Source organism: Lemur catta, chromosome 11 (assembly GCF_020740605.2).
Source record: "Lemur catta isolate mLemCat1 chromosome 11, mLemCat1.pri, whole genome shotgun sequence".
In the NCBI taxonomy this organism is placed as follows: Eukaryota; Metazoa; Chordata; class Mammalia; order Primates; family Lemuridae; genus Lemur; species Lemur catta.
This window is the reverse complement of record NC_059138.1, coordinates 17,440,558-17,462,639: the sequence shown is the minus strand read 5'-3', so window position 1 is coordinate 17,462,639 and position 22,082 is coordinate 17,440,558. Positions and strand designations below refer to the sequence as shown.

The 22,082-nt window shown below is 34.9% G+C and overlaps 1 protein-coding gene across 2 annotated transcripts in view; it reads right to left on the bottom strand.

Annotated features, from left to right (window-relative positions):
- CHCHD3 (coiled-coil-helix-coiled-coil-helix domain containing 3) overlaps positions 1 to 22,082 on the bottom strand; it is a 267,516-nt gene that overhangs the window by 205,975 nt on the left and 39,459 nt on the right. For both annotated transcript variants that reach the window (XM_045565239.1, XM_045565240.1), the window contains exon 3: positions 7,313 to 7,394. In XM_045565239.1, coding sequence (XP_045421195.1) covers positions 7,313 to 7,394 — 82 coding nt within the window. The remainder of the gene's footprint in view (positions 1 to 7,312; positions 7,395 to 22,082) is intronic.

Genomic DNA, 22,082 nt, shown 5'->3' with positions numbered 1-22,082 from the left:
TCAAGTTTCTTAGCCTCTCTGATTCCTCACTTATAAAGTGGGGAAAATGTTAATAGTAATACCTACCCAATAGAGGTGTTATGAGGATGAAATGAGTCAGAATATATGAAATGCTTAACAGTACTTAGCATACAGTTAACAGAAGAGAATGGCTGGGTGTGGTGGCTCATGCCTGTAATTCTAGTACTTTGGGAGGCTGAGGTGGAAAGATGGCTTGAAGCCAGGAGTTCAAGGATGCAGTGATCTATGATTGCGCCACTGCACTCCAGCCTGGGTATCAAAGCAAGACCCTGTCTCTAAAATAAATAAATATATAAATAAATAATAATTTAAAAAGGAAGATAACACTGATTTTTGTTCATTGGTTTTTAATTGGGCATATGGGTCCTATACTCTGAAATCATTCTCACAGATTATATGTGACTCCAGTATGGATGTTCTACATGCACGTCACCTATAAACTATGAGGAAAGTTTTCATCAAAGACAAATGATAACTCCTCCTTGGTAAAAATGGGATAAAAAAGAATATAGGCTCTTTCAATAAAATATTTGACAGAAGCTTAAGATGAGCTATTTTTAACAGTTTTCTCCAACCAGGAAAAGAAGGAGAGCAGGATTATTAAACAGGAAAAGGTACCAATGTTTAGAAATATAATCCTGAGATAAAACTTATGTTTGATTGGTAACTATTCATACATAGCCCATACTCCTTTTTCAGCCCCAGGCTCTGTTGGCAAAGCTATTGGGGGGCGGGGGGGCTCCTGTGTATTTGTCTAGTATTTCCAGAGGGAACTGCCCACACAGAAGGACCTCGTGCTCTTCTACACTATTCCTAACACGGCATTACCAGCAGGATCCACAGATGGCTTCCAGAAGGCCCAGGACTGGGGACCAGCTAGGGCGAGGCCCAGCCTACATGGGCCACTGCCCACAACCATGGACTTCCGGACTTAAGGAAAGGGACAGCAGGACACTGCCCACCCACCTTCTCAAAGAGAAACAGAACTGAGTCTGTCCAACAATGTTACTTGGATTAGAAAAGTATACTCCTCATACACAGTGTCCAAACTTGAGAGAAAATGATCTGGACTAAAGTTTTCTTGAACAAAGTCCCAATTAGCATAAGGGCCTGAAAAGATGATTCCCAAGTCTCCAGGAAGGAAAAACAAAATAAAGGGCTCACAGAGCTCTAAGTCCCTTGTCCTAGCTATAACCAGACAGCACTTAAATCAGCTTTATATCCGGTTCCATGTTGGATTCCTTTGAAAAATGTTTACATAATGATGAGAGACAATATGATTCTATCACCTCAGCAATAAAATGGGTAGGGCTATATGGCAGTCCAATTCTAGTCTGGTTCTGCTGCTAACTGAAAAACTTTACTGATATGTCTATCTCAGTCATCTGTTTGTATAAAATAGTGAAAACTGACAATTAACAATAATAATTTATGAAAGAAATAATAAATGACTTACCAAATACATTACAACCCCATCTCCTCTTAAAAACAGTACAACTGGATTGTTACAGATAAAGGAAAAACTTCAACAAGGACTACTACAACTATAGAACACTAAGAAACCAATTCCTAGAAACTTCCAAATACAGAAACCAAGTTTGGCACAAATTACTTCAAACACTATGCTTCATAAGAGAAAAACACTATAATCACTGTGAAAATAAACATTTGAACATGAAGTGGTTGAACATCGCTGCTGCTATTACAACCAGTAAAAATGTTAGATTTCTATGGCATGCTTGACTGATTCTGGTTTTCCAGGTTTGATATTCTTAACATATAAAAATAGCTTCTCAAAGAGGATTCTATAACAGTAAAGCATCAATAGGAAAGAAAATTGGATTTGGAAAAAGAAATAAAAAGATGTGAATAAAACACAAACTGGATAATCCAACCTTCTATAATTGTTGGTTATAAAAAGGCAATTGTCTCTATTAAAAGTAGAAAAGTACCACTTGAAGAAAAAAGATGAAAGTAGCAGATGGCACAAGATTTCAATACCTAGTACATACACAGCACTTCCAATCATCCTCCAGTGAAAAGTACTGAATGGCTAGGATGTGATCTTCCTGTTAAATTCAGAACTGGTTAGGTCTTTACCAAGTGTTAAGCAGAATGAAATGGAAAAGTATGGGCATAAAACAACAGCAATGCAACAAACATGAAAAAAAAACAGCTAAAATGGAGTTAATAAGAAAAATAAATCTAAAATAGTGGGATTTTTATACTACAGAATGATCTCTTAATTGTTGGGGCATATAAAGGAATATTTTAGAAATGATGCCAACAAACTGTCCACTACCTCCACTAAAGCTAAACACTGGGAAATACACTCATATCACAGCAGGATGGTGTAGGTTACACCTGGACATCAGGTGTGTGTCACTGAAGAGTGACAACTCAAATACCTGTAATAATCTTCTCTGCAAATATTTGTAAATTAAAAGTGAAATTCATTTGTCTGCGCCAGTTTTGACTTCCATGAGAAAATACTAACTGCTAACGGTCACTTCAAAACTACACTTTCATGATGAACCTTGATAAATATTAGTTATCAACAGTACTCGTTCCATGAAAGTTGCTTTTTTTTTAAATTACTATATACCTAAAATTACACGCAGGTTGAAGGTATATAATTTTCATAAACTACTGTGTAATTTGTGTCTATGACAGGAAAACAAATTTCAACACTATGCTAAATTAAAACAAAGATTTATAAGACAAGTATCTATAGTCTCTTGTTAATGACTGATTCTAAAGGCATAATTTTTTTGTTTTCATTTTAATATAATAGAGAATATATATCCACACACACATAATACAGAACTATACTTCCTAGAAAAAAGGCTGTTGTCAAGATTTTCTAGTCCCAGTGATTATTCGATTGAACAAATATTTGTAAGAGTTTACTGTGTGAAAGGCACCATGCTGGTACATGATTTCTTATATTACGTATTTTAAACGTGATACTACCCACAAAACCCTGCTTGTCTCTAGTGGACTCTTTCCTCCTCCCTTTTCCAGCTTTTTCTTCCAAAGACAGAAAACATCCAATAATAAAAATCAAGACAAATTGTTATATACAATGCACTTAAACAAAAGGTGCCATCCTTATGAATTTCACCATTATTATGAGAAATAAAATGTACACATAAATCTTAAGCCCTTATTTGATGATATTAATAATGATATCAATGGAAAAATAAATGGACTGTGCTATATTCTAACTAACCCAGATGGCTGATAAAATTTATGACTAATTTATTAAACCACTTATTAAGCCAAAGTAATTATTTTAAGTCTTACCAATCTAATGTAACTTTCTAAGTAATTAAAAGTAGAGGAAAATCTCAGCTGATGTCCATTTAAAACCAGCAAGCACGTAATCCTCATTGATGTACAGCTAGTTACAATATCAAGCAGCTATCCCCTTTCTTCTTGGTTTCTTGAAGAAAGGTTATTAAAACGGAAACACTTCCACTTGCTTTTCTAGGTAAAGAGGTGAAATTCAAATGCCAAAGGTCAGAGATCTGAAGTAGCCACATTTTTCTTGCTGTCAGAGACTGACTTTTGGAGGTAGGGCACAGGGGAGAAGTAAATCACATTTTAAAAGTCTATACTCAAACTGTAGCATATTATGTCCTTGCTATATATTGGCCTGCTATAGTTACAACACAGTATGCTTCGCTATAATCCAGACACACACTAGAGTATTACAGCAAAAACAGACTGCTGACAGAGGCATTTACTCTGGACTCTCGGTGCACCAAGCAACTAGTCTGTCCATTAGACATTTGATAAGCAAAACCATGATTCCAAATTAAACCCAACAATTTTAGTGTGGACTAATCTGTCAGCAATTTTGAGGGGCATTATTTTTTTAACTGCATAATCACTCAAGATTACCATAAAACGGGATAAATCTATGATAAACTGAATTGAAAGTCCACAAGTAAATGTTTTTAAAAATAAGAATACAACATATATAGTTACGGTGCTTACAATTAGCTTTATTTTCACTGTGGCCTTAGTAAGAAATCTCCTCCAAGGAAACTTTTAAGTATGCTATGTCTGCATTACATTTAAGAATGGAGATTTAAAGAAGTTTGGGTAAATTGTAGATGGCCTAATGATATATATATTTATCTCTGAATGGGATCTAAATGTGTGTGGCAATACCAGTCAAAAATGATGAAAAAGGGCTTCTGCATTAGGTGGAAGGTAAGGCGAGACAATCAAGAAGTCATTTCAATTTGATTTTTATGGTCTAAAGTGTATATAGACTGTATTTCACCAATTCTAGGATGCATATTTTTCTACGTTTTAACATGCCTAAAAGCATCTTAAAACTGCTGTCTGCCAAGCGGCAGTCCGGCTATAGTTGTCCTAGCTTGCACATAAGCATCCAAATTTGCAGAACTAGTGTCAGCAGCTTGGAAAAGTCCCAGGAACAACAATGGAGCAATCTTTTAAGGAATGCTGTGTCGCCACGGTTTTGATGGCACAGAATATGATATTATGCAGAAAAACAAGGATAGCAAGACCCTGAGTCCAGAAGTGATTCAAAAGGATTAAACCCAATGTGAACTGGTTTGAAGACTACCTTAATCCTGGGTTTCTCACTATTGGCACAACTAACATTTTGAGCCAGATAATTCTTGCTGTGGTGGGGATACACCTGGGACTGTCCTGTACATCACAGAATGTTTAGTAGCATCCCTGGCCTCTAGCCACTAGATGCCAACAACACCTGACAAGTTGTGACAACCAATGTCTCTAAACATTGTCAAATGTCACCCGGGGACCAAAATCTCCCCTAGTTGAAAACCACTGCTTTAACCAATTTACTCTACTTTTTCCTTTTCAAGAACATACATACATGAGTTTTAAAAATTCAAAATTAGTCTTAATGAACTGCTTCAATAAGAAAATCTTACAAAATAAGCTATTGTGTTATAATTGGCAGCAATTTTTTTCCTAGTGGTACACCAAATACACTAAAATCTTAAAATCAATCTTCAATTCAATGAAATTCAGCCACCCACCATCCATTTCCCTTTGTTATGGAACCCTCACCCTAATTTCCTGTGAAAGAATTACTTCCTCACTAGGTACAGTTTCAGTAACATCCAGTTCTTCTCTTGCTAATAGTTCTCTAGTTTTCCTTTTGCTTCTGTTGAGCTATATATCCAATATACTTTTAAAAATTTCCTTGCTTCCTAAGTTAACCAGAGTTAAGTTTTAGGCTTTCAACCAAACAAACCTAACTAAAAGAAGGTCCTTATTCAAGCTATCCTGATAGAAGATATTTCAGAGTAATTTCCCTGCCACAAAGTTCATCGGCCTGTTAAAACTTGTACTGCTTCTCCTCACCACTCACCACTCACCACTCACCATGTGAGTAGAGTGAGTAGGGCTGTAGATGAAACAAGAATTGTTAAAACTGTGTGATGAGCTATGAGAATTCATTGTACTCTTCTCCATTTTTGAATGAGCTTTAAAATTTCTACCAAAAAAAGGTTAAAATGCTAACGGTCTATAAAGAAAACTATCACAATCAAAATTAATTCCAAAGTCCTCGTAGAACAAGTTTGCTTGAAACATACATGGATGGGTGCCTATGTCCAGATACTGAAAACTAGTCTACAGATCTGTGTGCATTTGGGGCAAAAAGAGAAAACTTGGTAAACAGGGCATGTACAAATAACCAGCCACTTTCTAAAATTCCTTACAAGTGTTTATTCAATGTAGGCAACAGATATAAGAATGCATAAATGCTCTGTGACTCTAAAAGTTGCTTCTAAAAGACTGCACATAAAACTTTCTTAATGCTTTTCCTAAAGTTTCTTCCCTGGTAGAAAAAGGAAAAAAAAAAAAAGCTATTGATTCTTCTAAGAACTATCACATAGATGAACACACACTTTTTACCAAGATTTGACAGCTGGAAGTTTTCATGAAGGAGGCTTCAAACAAAACATTTTTTATAGAAAAAATAATATAAAGGCTGTACCGCCCTCTGCTCTCCTTAAAGGTGACAGAAAATAAATTCTTTATCAATAGTCATTTGTCCAGGTTACAGCTAGGCTGCCAACCCCGTTCCACCTGAGATATGAAATTGGCTTTCACTGGCACCTTTTATTCATCTCATCTGCCCTTTCCCTTTCATGGACCAAGGCAGAGCAAATGGGAACTGAATAATGAAGAGGAAAAAAAAAAAAGAAAACCACAGTGAGTTATTTTAACAAAAAGCCTGCACCATATGGGGAGAAAGGAAGACCAAAAAAAAAAATCTTATGCGAAATATAATATAATAAGCAAAGCAAATATGAGAGGCTAACCAAAAAACTCCTTATTAAAATAAAATTCAATTAAAAATAACAAAATTTCAAAGATAAGAAATTCTAACATAATATTTTGATTTTCTTCGGTTCGTAATGAATGTGAACTGAAATTTTTTTGAATATTTAAACTTTGCTATCTAATTACTAATATATACCAAACCCAATTAAATAATTACAAAGTGCTGCATGGGAAACTATTGAAATATACGCAGATTTTTTGGCAGTACTAATTACAATGTGATTTTTAAAACCCTAAGCCAAAAGCCTTCTCTATTTCCTGTGAAAATGGTGGTCTTAATCTAAAACTCATATTCTGTTCCCTATGTTTTATACAAATTGGGAGTCAGCTTAGCAGTTTGTCAAAAGGAAGAAATATTAAAGAACATTTTTCACACCTCTCATTCTAGAGATGAAATATTTAAGGCCCATAAAGGTTAAATTATATGTTCAAGGTCCTATGGCCAGTGAGGACTACAATCCAATTCAAAGATTTCTTACATTCAGCTCTCTCAAGCAAAATAGTTGGGCAGTCTAAAACAAAGCAAATACAAAGTAAGCATCTCCTTGGCGGTAAGAATATGTTTGGTGCTCACAGTAAAAAGACATTCATTCACATGATCGTATAATCATAATGCTCTGTGCTATATGCAATTTCAGAAATAGCACAGATGGGAAGCACTTTATGCTATCTTGAATTAAAATGTATTCACATATTTTTATGGAAAAGAATATACTTTAAGTCTTCAAAAGTAGTACTTTTACCAAAAAAAAATTAGTCTTGTTGTTTTGTATGTTGCTTTTTTTCAGTTTATAGCTCTTCAACATCTTTTTGATCAGCACATGCATAAGGACCTACTTAACTATCTGGGATTCCATTTCATTCTTCTATAAACATATTTGGTAAGTATGACAAGTCCACCAAAATCTCTCTCGGATACCACGAAACTCACCGCTTCTGATTTTCAGCTTCTTTCTTTGCTTGCTCCAACGCCAGCTCCTCAGCTACTCTTCTTTTCAATTCTTCATCAGAAACTAGAATCAATACAGCAGAAGGAGATAAAATAAGTGACTTCTTAAAACCAAAGCAAGAAAATACTCAGGAAAACAAAGCTGAGACTAGATCTGAATGGACAAAGTTCTGCCAGGTGGTCAGTGTCTCCTTGGAACTTCCTGAGCTCTGCGGAAAAGACTAATTAGTGCACTTCAGGAGTAATTTAATCAAGAGTTCCCCGGTGACCTAGAAATTTCCACACCTGCCAAAATTTATAATAAACTCAAGGAGCTGCTTATTGTCCAGTGAGGATTGACAAATTCTTTAAAATGATGTCCTAATGTTAAAGTCTGACAATGGTATGTAAGGGAAGGGGAGGCTGTAAGGAAGGTACTTTGGAGAGGAAAATGACACCAAAATCTTCTCACTTCAATAATTAAACACCTAACAAAATCATTTATTACAAAGAGAAAATCATTTCTATTTACATTCATTTTTCCATGATTTGTGAAAAGAGGTATTTGTGATTCGTGAAAATTTCGAAACCCTATTTTTTTGGAATACATGCCATTCAAATTCAAGTGCCAGCAACTGGAGAGAGACACAGCACAGTGCTGAGAACACAGCTGGAGCTTTCTAAATACCTGGTGGCTTGATTTGAAACATCTGGTCTTCCCAATTAGAAGATTGTGTACGATATGGTTTGTAAAGGTTCTTACAGCTATAATGGTAAATAAAATGGACAAATTTCATACGCTTCCATGAAAAATAAGCAGAGACTACTACCTCCTCTCACCAGAAACTCGCTACCCAAAATTATGACCAAGAAAGCACCACAGCACTTGGGAGGATCTAGGAATACCCATAAGATCTAAGTATTATTTCAAATGGCTGAGCTTATTAGATGGAAAACTAGACAGTACTGTCTCTGCTCTTCAAAGATATGCTATTTAATAACCCCAATATTATTATTATAAGTCCTTTGTCTCAGGGTATATGCAAAATATTAATTATAATGAAATATGCAAAAGCCTTTCAAAATATTTAGCTGGCACTGGGCAATAACAAAGAAGGTATATGAAAGGTCAGAAGGATGTTTTCTCTTAGTTGTAGACTATCAGTGAGCAATAACAACATCAAAAGACACCATCAAGAAGGTGAAAAGACAACTCACAGAATGGGAGAAAATACTTGCAAATCATATAGCTGACAAGGGACTTGTATCCAAAGTATACAAGTATACAGATTATACAATATATAAAGAACTCTTATAGCCAAACAACAAAAAGACAACCCAATTAAAAATGGGCAAAGGATATAAATAGGCATTTCTCCAAAGAAGATACATAAATGGCCAAGAAGTATGGGAAAAGTTGCTCAACATTAGCCATTAGGAAAATGCAAATCAAAACCACAATGATATACCCACTTCAAACCCACTATAATCAAAAGGACAAACAACAAATATCGATGAAGATGTGAAGAAATTGGAACTCTCACACACTGCTGGTAAAAATGTAAAATGGCTCAGCCACTGTGGAAGACAGTTTGGCAATTCCTCAAAATGCTAAACAGAGTTACAATATGCCCCAGCAATTCCATGCTTAGGTACTATAAATACTCAAGAGAATGGAAAACATATGTCTACACAAAAACTTGCACATGAATATTTATAGCAGCATTATTCACAATATCCCAAAAGTGGAGACAATCTAAATGCCCATCAACTGATGAATGGATAAACAAAATGTGGTATGTCTATTCGGTGTAATATTATTCAGCCATAAAAAGTAATGAAGTACTGAGACATGCTACAACATAGATGAACCTTTAAAACATTATGCTACACAAAAGTCAGACACAAAAGGTCACATATTGCATGCTTTCTTTCATTCACTTGAAATTTCTAGAATAGGCAAATCCACAGACACAGAAATTAGATTAGTGGTTGCTTGGGGTTGGGGAAAGGGGAAAATGGGGAATGATAGCTAATGAGTAAAGAATTTCTTTTTGAGGTCTTGAAAATATTCTAAAATTAGACTGTGTAATGGTTGCACAACTCTATAAATATACTAAAAACCACTGGACTGTATACTTTTAATGGGTGAACTTTATGGTATGATAAATGTATCTTAATAAAGCTTTAAAAGAGAGATAAAAGAAAGAATATAATAAAAAGAACACTGGGAATCAGAGACCATAGGAAACACTACTTGAGGTCTATTCCTAGTATGGTCATCAACAATCTGGAAAGTTACTATCCTCTCTGGGCAGCAAGAGAACAATCTTTTTCCAAGTGGTTATTCCCTAGGGACTGTTCCAACTCTATACCAAGCTTCTGTTTTGTTTCTCTCTTATTTCATACTCCATAGCATGAGAAAGATACAAGTCTCTACTTTGAAGAGGTCAAACAAAATCTAGAAAAACACTAGACCAGAGAATTCTATTTGCATTCAGGCAAATATTAGGATTCCTTCCGTATTAAAAATTTTAAAACAATACAAATAACAGCACAGAAACTGCAGATAGTAATAGCTCAGCAGAGTCTTAACAGTCTTTGTTTTTCTAATAGCCAGACTTTGGACAAATTAGTTAATCTCCCTGAGTTTTGGTTTCCTCATCTAAAAATAGTACACATGGGTGAGATTGTTGCTATGAAGTTCCAGACATACACTCCACAAGGTAATGATTTTCACACTTTCATCTATATCTCATAAACAAGCAAAACAATGTGACACTAAATTTTTTTTCAACTTGTACACAGTCAGTAGCCCCATTAGTAGCAAAAGTTGAAAGAAATATTTTACCTAATTAATACTACCGGATCATACATTAGGATCAACACACAGTCAAGCCGCACAATATATAAAATCATGCCACTTCTCCTAGATTATTTCAAAATCAACAACAAAATTTTTCTCAGGTAAAACTCAACCAGATTCTCAATCAAAATTCAATTTAATTCAATTAAAAGTAGGCTTCTGTAAAACCTCCAAGTCTAAGTACGAAACACAGAGATCAGTTTTCCAAGTGAACGGATAAAATAGACTTGTATCATAATTTTGTTGTTGTCGTTTTGAGTTGCTTGTTTGTGCTATGGTTTGAATGTTTGTCCCCTCCAAAACATCGTGTTGAAACTTGATCTCCAATGTGTTAGTATTGAGAGGTGAGATCTTTAAGAGGTGACGGGGTCATGAGGGCAGAGCCCTCATGAATGGAAGAATCCATCATGGATTAACGAGTTAATGGGTTATCACAGGAGTGGGACTGGCGGCTTTATGAGAAGAGGAGAAATCTGAGCAGTCACACTCAGCCCCTCGCCACGTGACACCCTCGTATCCCCTACAGACTCTGCAGAGTCCCCACCAGTAAGAAGGCCCACACCAGATGTGGCCCCTCAACTTTGGACTTCAAAGCCCCCATAACTATAAGAAATGAATTCCTTTTCTTTATAAATTACTCGGTTTCAGGTATTCTGTTACAAGCAACAGACAATGAATGGACCAAGTTTGTTTCTTCCCACTTTATCAAAGTATAATTGACACATAAAAATTGCATATGTTGAAGGGGAACAATGTGATAATTTGATACATATTATATGATTACTGCAATCAAATCGGCACATTAATCACCACACAGTTACCATTTGAGGTGGAGGGGGGTTTTGGGGACAGTTCACATCTGCTCTCTTAACAAATTTCTAATAAAAACTACAATATTATTAACTGAAGTCACCATCTAAAGTTTGATCTCTTTGACCGACATCTCCCCATTTCCCCTACCCCAAACCCCCTAGTAACCACTGCTCCACTCTGCTTCTTTGAGTTCAGCTTTTTTGGATTTCACATGTAAGTGAGAAAATATACTATTTGTCTGTGTCTAGCTTATTTCAACAGCATAATGTCATATCTTCATAGTGCACTTTGTGCCTGTTACACAGGGGTTTCCTACTGGGGAAAAGCCAGACTCAGCAGCGAGTTTTTTATTCTGATGTGATCAACCTGAAATGAATGGTGAGGCCTCCATCACCAAACAGGGATGAGGTGGGCAGGTGGGTGGGAAGGAAGCCATGCAGGTGAGACTGTGGAGAGGAAGTGGGAGCGGAGAAAATGCAGCTGGGAGGCTTGCCATTTCTTTATCTATACCCCTCCACCTACCACCCGCTATGGGGTGAGGTGAGAAACAGAGGCAGATAATCCGTGGTATCATCCAGGTAGGAGAGGGAGAAAGGTGGGGAAAGGAAAGCTCCCACGGCCACTGAAAAAGACATGCCCAAATGACCAGCTGGTTGGTATCATTTTCAGTAAGTAAAGGGACCAAACAAAGCACAGCTGTCTTTCTAATGGCCTGGGGAGGTGGGGGGGGATCACAACTTTTGGGTCAAGTCCAAGGTCACAACTGAAAAAGTAATTACCTTAGCTACAATAGAGAATTTAAAATAACAAAAGATAAACCAAGACCTAGCATAAAGAGTTTAAAATCTAAAACAGCAAATCAAAGCACAAGCAGGAAAATAAACCTGTGTGGTAATGGGTTTTGAGCAAATCTGAGCTTCATGTTATTTGCTTTTAAATCAATAGAATACAAAAAGCAACAATATATTTCTTCTGATAGGTCTGATCCAAAGTGGGCAAGAAAAAAGATACACCATTTGGAGACTACTATTTAAAATGGCCTTTCTGGGGCAAAAAAAAAAAACTCTTCAGCTCTCAGGATCTGAACATTTTCTCAAATAAAACTGTTATTAAACTGAAAGGTCAGTGTTTCAGGATGGGCTACTTTAAGAGAAGCAGAGGAAAGGCCAACGTTGTCTATTAGCACAGTGAGTTTCCAAGCAGATCTTTAGGAACTGGCAAAATTTGTGAAATGAGAAAAAGAGTGAAAACAAGAAATGTTCAAGCCATATAAATCCGATTTGCCATGGAAATTTGCAAAACTAAAGTTCAGTAAGTATGGTTCCATGGCTTTTACAATCATACACACTCTCCTTTTACAATGTGTTAAGACAAAAGAATGTTTTCTTCACATACTTGGAACCTGTACTTTTTAAATTCTTCTCGGAAACCATTTTAATTTCTTTCTCAATGGCAAATGCATCTTAATGAACACAAACACTGGCATTTTGTCAATTAGTTATAGATGATAAGACACTGACCATAAAACATCTGAGAAAAAGTCAAGCACTGCAATTGCTTAGTTATAGCAAGTATGGCTCTAACCTCTATATCTCAAGCCATTATTGAAAATAATAAATACTTGTATGATTCAAAGCAGCTCATGATTCCTAGTAAAGTTTTGTTTGTTTTTACTAAACAGTATTCTTTTTTTTTTTTTCATTTTTGTGCACTTTATTTCTATTATTATTACATTGCAATATATAATGAAATAATTACACAACTCACCATAGGTTGGGGACCTCTGCTTTAAATCATATACAATCAATTGAGGCTTGCTACTCAAGAGGCTGGGTTGTTACTATTTGAAACACATACTGTATGTAATGAACTGATGGCCATTATTTGTTTTTACTAAACAGCATTCTAAACAAATGTTTTGTCTAGTCCAAGGAGTCTTCTTTATTGATTGCCTAGGAATCTTTTGATCCCCTTTAAGGCACCTAAATCTCCAAGCTATAAATTTGGGTTCAGGATCAAATAAGAAACTCCAAGATTGCTAACCTTACACTTAGGAGTATTCTTAGGGACTGTGAATACCATGGTCTTATTCCTAAAAGCGTGGCATAAATTCAGTACACTTCACCAATCTTCAGTGACAGGTGATGCCCAAATGTCTATGTTTATAAAAACTGGTTAAACTAGAGGTAGGGAGGGAAGGAAAGGGGACGACACTACAATACATTTAAGATAGGTCCTTGAATGGTGAACAGAAAAGACTCTAAAAAATGAAAGGACTTTATGAGCTCCTCAATTATGAAAAAGCAAAAGATTGAAAATTCAACCATGATTTGAAACATACGCAGATTCCCTAGACCTCAAGGGACACACTAATTTCCATTGTAACTTTTCCCACTTATAATTCCCCTTTCCTTCGTTTTCTTTGCATAATCCTTACACTATAATTCCCTCCCCAATTACAATATTTCTTAAACAATCTCTATAAGTTGCTTAATAAAAATTACAGCTTGCCTCTTAGAAAAATGTTTGTTCCTTTGGGATTTTTTCCTTTACTGCATTTCGCTTTCTGATTTCACCATTTGCTGATATAGGTCATGGCCAATTTTATAAAGCCTATTATTTTCACATGCTAGTTTAAAAACACTGAAGAGAAACTATGAGGATCTATGGGAAGAAAATAAATGTATATAATTACATAATACAAGCAGCAGATTTTAGATAAAAAACTCTGGCTCTCCCAGGATTGAGATAGCTGAGCTAAAGCTTATACCGGAAGATACAGCCAAATTAAATTTTCAGCTCCATAGAAATACCCATTAATCTTATAATTTCAATAAATTCATTAATATGAAAAGATCATTTATTGTTTAGAAAAATAATAATGGAAGCATCCATGCAATCAACAAAATACAATACATAGTATATTAGAACTAAATGACTCACAGCGTAGGCTGCGGGATAAATCTTGTCCTGCTCCTTATCTTCTAAAAGGTACAGGGTTTGGCTGGAGGAAGTTGAAAGACGACTAGGATAAATCTTAGGGATTAGAAATAAATACGTAACAGTTTGCCATTATACATTTGTGGCACCATCTACTTGGCAGACAAACCTGATTTAAATACACACACACACACACACACACACAAAATATATAAGTATGTTCAGCTGACAGTTACCTTCACCATCTCGTAAGGATAATGTATCTTAAGAATGCCTTCAAAAAGAAAATGCCATCTGTCTACTACCTGGCAGGGTAACTGTGGCTACTTACACATTAAAGTTAATGAAGACGGCAGAATGAAAATTCTTAACTGCACATTCATAATCATAAATATTGTATCAGAAGGCACAGTGTTAGGAAGAGTTTGGCAACCTAAATATTAATGGCATCAAGTTAATGGTTTATTTTGTAATATTATTACTCCATCGGGATTTATATACCTTTGTAAATTTCTAATTTGACTGGCATAATATGCAAATAATGTCCATTTTATTGTTTGCTTCACAATAACCACTCATGGAAACCAGCTCCCTGTTCCATTCTCTGTAAAAACAGACATCAATACTGGGCTGCAGAAGCTGTATAGCAATGGACAAGCTTGTAATTCATATTCCACAGTTTCCACATTTTAAAGTAGACAATTCATAAAACCAGTATTGAGAATCGGATACATATAGTATTTCATGTCTTAATACCCTGAATAATAGTTGCAAGATTTCACAAAGCCTCTAGGAAAATAAGATCTATAATTTAAATTAAAAAATATTAATTACCTCTGGATATTGCTTTTTGATACATAGCTTAATTTTTTTTATTTGTTTCAAAAAATGGATGTATTTTATTCACTGGAAATAAAACTATAAATTAAACAGAGTTAATTCTCCAACCCCAAATGAAGTACACAAACCACCCAAACCTGTTTCCATTTAATTCAAATAGTCCTGTGTGACTGTATTCAAAAGTTTCTCCAGGAGACATGAAATGCATAGAGGACCAAGCTGGAAATGCAGGAGGTTCAAGTCTAGTACTGGCTTTGCCACAATTAGCTCTGATTTTGTTCAAAACATTTCACTGCTTTGGGCCATGAGTATCTCATCTGTAAAACGAGGGCCCAAACTAGAAAATCTCTAACATTCCTTCTCCTTATACAACTGTGTTAAATGGGAAACTGGTGAATTGGATTCCGGCTTGAGCCTCCACCTCCTCTAGAAAGCCCACTAAAATGAAAGTAAAGGAATAAAATGGTGTATCACTGGCAACACAGACTGTCAGCTGTTTTCCTTTAAGTGACAATATTCATTTGGAGAAACTGTCTCTCAGGTACTTACCTGTGAACTATTAAAAACAGCCTCTAGGCTTTACAAATAAAGCAAAAAAAAAAGAGAAGAGGGTGTGCTAGAGAGAGCAATATTGTGCAGGCTTTCTGACACAGCAAATGTCCAATAAAAACTTGTTAATGGCTTGATTTGTGGAGTCAAACATTAGTCACTAAGTAAAATAAGTCACCATCATTGGGGGTAGCTTCAGGAAGACTTAAACGAAACACATACACACACTGTAAAAGCATATGCAAACTAATTATAAAGACTGGGACAGCTACTCAAAAATAACATCAAGGCAAATCCCCTGCTTCCAAATTCTCCACACCAATGCCACTGCCACCACCAGGTTTTTGGTCCCTGGACCCTCCTGTAGAGAAAATCTGGAGCCACCACTACTGCCAGCATGTTTATAAAAGAGAGCACAGGTATTCATTACAAGATCAATGGACTGGCTATAAAATTTCAGTTTCAATGTTTAAGCTCAGTTTTCTGTTCCCTGATCAACCATGTGAAGTTATCTTGTTAGAGATGCAAATTCTTCAGCCCCAATCCAGACCTTACCAAATCAAAAACTCTGGGGATGGTGCCCAACAATCTGTGTGTTATCAAGCCCTCCAGGTGATCCTGAGGTACACTGAAGTTTGAGAGCTCCTGGCAAAAGGTGATGATGACTTGAAGTGGGAGAATGGCCATGAAGATGGACTTCAAGATACAAGATTTTTCATAAGAAACACTGTCATCTGAGACTGACTGAGAGATGAAAGAGAAAGAAATCAATGGTATGGCCAGATGCCAGAAAATTAATACCCATGATGGTCAATTAATGAAAGAAGAGGGTGTTTAGAGAAGAAAGAAAATAAGTCCAATTTCAGACATATTCAGTTGAAGGTAATGGTAGAACCACCACATGGAACTATAGGCAATTAGATATCTGAACATGAAACTCATATTGGAGACTTGGCTGGACATGCTGATTTAGGAATAACTATTACAGATCTGAGCTCAGCGAGTTCTCCTGGAAAAAAAAAATGTATAAAGAGAAAAAAGTACAAGGCTAAGGGATAGGCTTTAAAAATTCATAAGATAAAAGAGGGGAGAGAAGAGGAACATCATTAGAGACAAAAAAGAAATGGAATGGAAAGGAAGAAATGAACCAAGATAGCATGTGTAAAAATGATAAATAGATTTCATCTCATGTGCCAATTCTGATCAACTGGCAGTAGTAGCCTGGGGTGCTTTACGGAGAAGGGCTCTGAGGCCAAGTCCAGGTTCAGTGAATTAATGTCTACCCTGGGTACAGGAGAAAGATTTGGCGCATGGCTTACAATTACCTATCATCCCATAGAGTGCATGGAAATCAGATGCGTGAGCCTCAGGAATCAGTAGGGAGACAACAACAGAAGGCAGCAATTATAGGCCTCTCTTCAACAAGTTTAGAAATGAAACAAGGAAGAAAGAAGTGGAAAAATTATAAATAAAAGATGATTTTCACAAATAGTGAAGATCTGTGCATATTTGAAGGCAGCCATAATCAATAACCTCTAACTAACGTATAAGATATTGATGAATGCTAGCTGTTTCTCAAAAGGAATTTAGAGAATATTATGTACATATTACTCATAAATATCTGGTTGTTTGATACACAGTAACAAACCAATTAATATTTATATATCATACTCTAGTTCACTTTCCCAAAACCATCCTGATGCAGGGTTCATAGAACATTTTTTTTAAAGAGTATTTCATAATAGTGGAACAGTGGACAAGCCCAATATCATGTGCTAAAAAGATTTAACCAAGAGTAATGTCCTTACCCAAATAATTTGCTTTGGTAAAGAGAAAGTCAAATACCACTCCAATCCTTAGATTCATAAATCAATCTCCCTCTTCTTATTGTTATGAACTAGTGTGTGCTTTTCAGCAAAATAAATGTATTTAATCCCAAAATCCATTACTTACTAATAAAACTCCTAAATTCAACAGGGATATTTAGTTCTTTAAGTTCTGACCAACACTGTTTTTTTTCTAAGGGAAACGTTAAATTTATCTTTGCATGTAATCAAAGCACAAGGCAAAGACAAGACTCAAAAGTCTGAAAATAAAATCTATTTCCTAATCCACCTAACTTTCTATAGCCCTGGCAAGTCAGCTAACCCCAAATTCAAGACTTTTCTTCTGAATGAATGAAAATAAAATTTGTGACCCAATTACAGCCCTTTTTATGAGGAAGAAAACTACAGTCCTATTCCTAGATACTGGCCTACTGCTAGACAGTAGAAATAGTGGGAGGATCACACATAGACCTCTGAATTTCAGTAGCTTCATTTATAGCCCATTAAGGTTGAGTTGCCAAAAAGGACCTATTTAAGATAGGAGCTAACCATTGCAGAACAATGGCCTCTCCTGGGAAGTTTTAAATAAAGCAATTCAGATTTTACACCCATGCTTAATTCATATTTTATTTATGATAGTTCAAATATATTAAAATGGTGAGACAGCATAATACATATTGGTTTAATATTTTTCATTAAGCTATAGTGCAATATCCTGAGCTTTGTTTTTTATTTAATTCACATTATGATAATGAGATCAGCCTCTTTTTTAAAGTCAGATTATAATACCTACAGCCGTTATTTTTTCCCTCATCTAAAGTAAAAAAATCTCCACTTAATGTTCAGAGAACAACATATCAAGGTATTCATAAAGTAGTCATAATCTCTAATAAAACAAAAATAATTTTCTGTGAAGCACTGTGGAAGCTCTACGACTTAGCCCATCACAGCTGATTTTGCCATCTTTAAAACACAAGACTGTGCACAAGTGTTGTGCTATCTTTAATTTAAATTCAAGAATGTACTTAACCTTTTTTCCAAAAATAAAATAAATTATCCACAATAAAGTTAACCTAAACAGAAAATAACAGTAAAAAACATTATGATTACATTCCTAACAATCTACAAATCTCCTCAATACCAGTGTTATATAGAGAAAAGTGGTGGAATTCCTTCTTTATCTTTAAGTAGCATTTCATTTCTGTAATTTATCCCAGATGCTAAGTAAGGTTTTGGAGTATAAATCCTTCATCATACCTGAGACTGCATAAAATAGCAATGAAAAAACTGTGCCTCCATTCAGACCAGTGATTCTCATCCTTATTAGACCCAACTCTGCTTTTTCAGAAGCAAATATTTTATAATGCTCCCGTTACCATTCTGAAATTTAACAGACAACAATCCAATGAAAAATGTAATCAATAATACTCTAAGTGTAATATTTAAATAGAAATATAAGAAATTAATTTATAATAAAATAATGCCATCTCACAATGTAAATGTTCAGACATAACTACAGTAGAAGATATAATAAAACAGTCTGAATCTTGAGTTTATGTGTTAAATTACCACAAATAAAAGCTATAGCTATTGCTATACTAAGTTCTGGGCCAGGTAAACAGGTTTTTCAACTGCATGAATTTCTGATGAACCATTCAGAAGTTCAGGACACAGGACAATTCTTGGAGGTGCAAGACTACCCCAGGCATTGCCAGCCATCTAGATCCCTACCCACGCCACTAAACACCATAGCTCCCCTACAAATTTCTAATATGCCTAAATTGGTGCAGTACTACTCAAGTGGAGCAGCACCTTGTGGTGCCACACTGCCCCACCACTGAGCACCATTGTTTTAGATAGGACTAAAATATTCACCCTGATAAAAGAAAAAACATGGGAAATCTAGCTACTTTATGGTTGGCATGGCCATTGACAGTCACAAATAATCCACTAAAATTAATATGGATTTTTCAAATACAGATAAAAATTTGGAGATGAAACCAAAATGTCTTCCCCCAACATGATCTCTGCCTTAAGGTGCCCAAATATTACTAGCTTCCTCTATCTTCATATTCACCAAAAGCACATTTGCCCAGTCCCACTTACAGGGAGCATCTTGTTTTTCCTTAGGGTAACCAAAATTATTTTCTACTAATCATCAAATTGTCCACTTTGTCTCTCCTGATGCTTTAAGATGTGTCCTAGATGGATGAGGGCTCCTTAACTAATTCAATGGAAATGGAAAAAGTGGGTACAAATTGCAGCCTGAAGATTCCAGGTCTCTGTAATGCTATCACAAGAATGCACACAGATGCCAGGGAGATAAAGATTAAAAGCCATCTACCCACAAACTGTTCAGATGTTTTCACATGACTATATTTAAAAGAACAATTTCTCAAACTTTGATTTATTTCGAGCTGACACACTTCCCGTCGAAACTATCTACATTAGATAGCTCTTGACCAATTACAAGTATATGTTTCACAGGTGACAATATCATAATTAATACTGAACAAACAGCTCAATAAAGCCACATCATTTTTATATTCAAGGAAAATGAGAAAAGGATTTAAAGCTACTCACCCTAAGTTAACTTATAATTCACACAGATTACTTTTTGAAATAAGGGAAGTGAAGAGTACAGTAAGAAATAATTTCTCTATAAACAGCAAAAATAAATTAGCTTTCACTATAGCATAGAATATGAAGCTACCTACAATGACAGAAAAGCAGCCAGAATGAGTAAAATCTAAACACATATGATACTTTAAAAGAAATGTACTTAGAATTCTTTTCAAGTACCTTCAGCAATTGGATCCAGTCTTTTAAAAAACAAGTGCTATCAGGTAGAAGTCCTTAAGGGAACTGTTTTTAATGAAAGTAATAATTAGAATACCAACTTATTCTCTATAAAGAATAAATTCCAACATAACATGGTGATTTCATAAAATAATTTGCTAAGTAATTTGAGTTTCCTCTTGGGGAATTTTCTTATCAAACCCTCCCCCACTCTCACCCCATGCCTCATCCCCCATTCTGTTAGTGTAATTTAACATAAACCTTCTCTATTCTGTGACAAATTATAAATTAAATGAATACAAATGAATAAAATTTTATTAATACTGCACGTTTTAACACTTTTAAATAGTTTTAACATATTTTAATCTCATTTACACAATTTATAGAGAATTTAATAGAAAGAAATTAATCTAATAAGGCATTATATAATATAAAAAATGTTTAAAAGAACAGTATCAAATGTTCAGATTTAAGTTTATAGCATTTGAATCATGGCTGTGAAAAAATGAGAACGACACAGCATGCCACACATAAAAGACTTTTCATTTTACAGCCACAACCATTGTGAGTATTGTATGTGCATATACCACAGGATTGTGAAATAAAATACAGAATCACATCATATTCATTTGTCTTAAATAGAAAGACATAGTCAAAGTTCATGTAGGGTGAAAAATATTTCAAAAAAAAGAAAAAAAGAAATAGAAAGACAGACCTCAATGAAAAGCACAGCAAAGTAATTTTAATTTAAAAAATCAGGTTTAGAGAGTCCTGTGTTCTCCTGACTCTACCCTCTGTGACTTAATTTATCTATATATCACTAATAAGGTTTCTCTTAAAAATGAAATGTAATGAAATGAAGAGGTACTGAGGTCAAAGATGACAGCATCATTACATAAACAGAATAAAACTCTATTCAACTGGAGAACCACCAGCATTTGACTTTAAAAACCCTGACTGATACTGTATACCATTTCAATGAGCCAGTACTATATTTTACAAGACTGTTTTAAGTCATATATTCTTTAGAAAGTAAACATGCTAAGATTTAGAATTTTTTAAACCTACAGAAAAGATTATGTAACAAAATGAATTCGTGCGGCAGCTTTCATAAAGATTTACTATCTGGCTTGATGTCCAGGTCCAATTACACAAATATTTTACCTTCTGATTGCCAAGATTCACATATTTATTGTAAATGAATTTGACCTGACAGTAACAAGAATTAATCTGAACCTTTTTCATTGTCTCTGAATACTGCTAAACTCATAGATTATGACGAATGATGAGGAGACTAAAGGGTAAAGTAAAATTGATGTTGATCAAGTATTTTCTAAAAATTCATTTTCATAACCAACTTAAATGACTATTAAATCTTTCTCTTAGAAACATGAAAGCAGGTGACAAAGAGAAAGATTTAGACAATGAGGAAGAGCAGTATACATTTTACATACAAAACAGGGAAAAACTACAAGCAAATTCAATGTTCAAAAACAGTGAAATGGTCAAATAATAACACAATACAACCACATAATGAAATACTAAGCTAATATTAAGAAACACGCTTTAAAGAATATTAATCCCATGAAAAAATTCTCACAATTAAGTGATGAGCTGAACATACTGTTTGGTCTTCATTTTGTTTTGTATTTGTACAGGACTGAAAAAAAGCATAAGAAAACCATCACAAAGAAATACATATATATGGCCTAGAATGATATATATCAAAATGATATTAAGGATTAACTTTGTCTTGGGGGGGGGAATGGATAATTTTCCTTTCTCTCTTTATACTTCATTGTATTTATTACCAAAAACATATTTCTGCTTTCATAATCACTTATTTTTAAACAAGGCATAAATAAGCAAAATACTAGTTTTTAAAAAACACCTTTATCAAATCAATCATAAACATAAAATGTACAAATTATATCAATTTAGCTAACAGAAGTTCAAACCATACTTATACCAAAAAAGAACTGGCTGAGATTAAGGTGCCACAAGATCCAGGAAAACAAAATTGGTTCATATTTTTTATTTCTTTTACCCTAATGCCCATATGCCATTATAATAAGACTATATGTTCCTAAAAGGTAAATTACTCAAAGAAAATGCAACCAATGCAATCATACAACTTTAT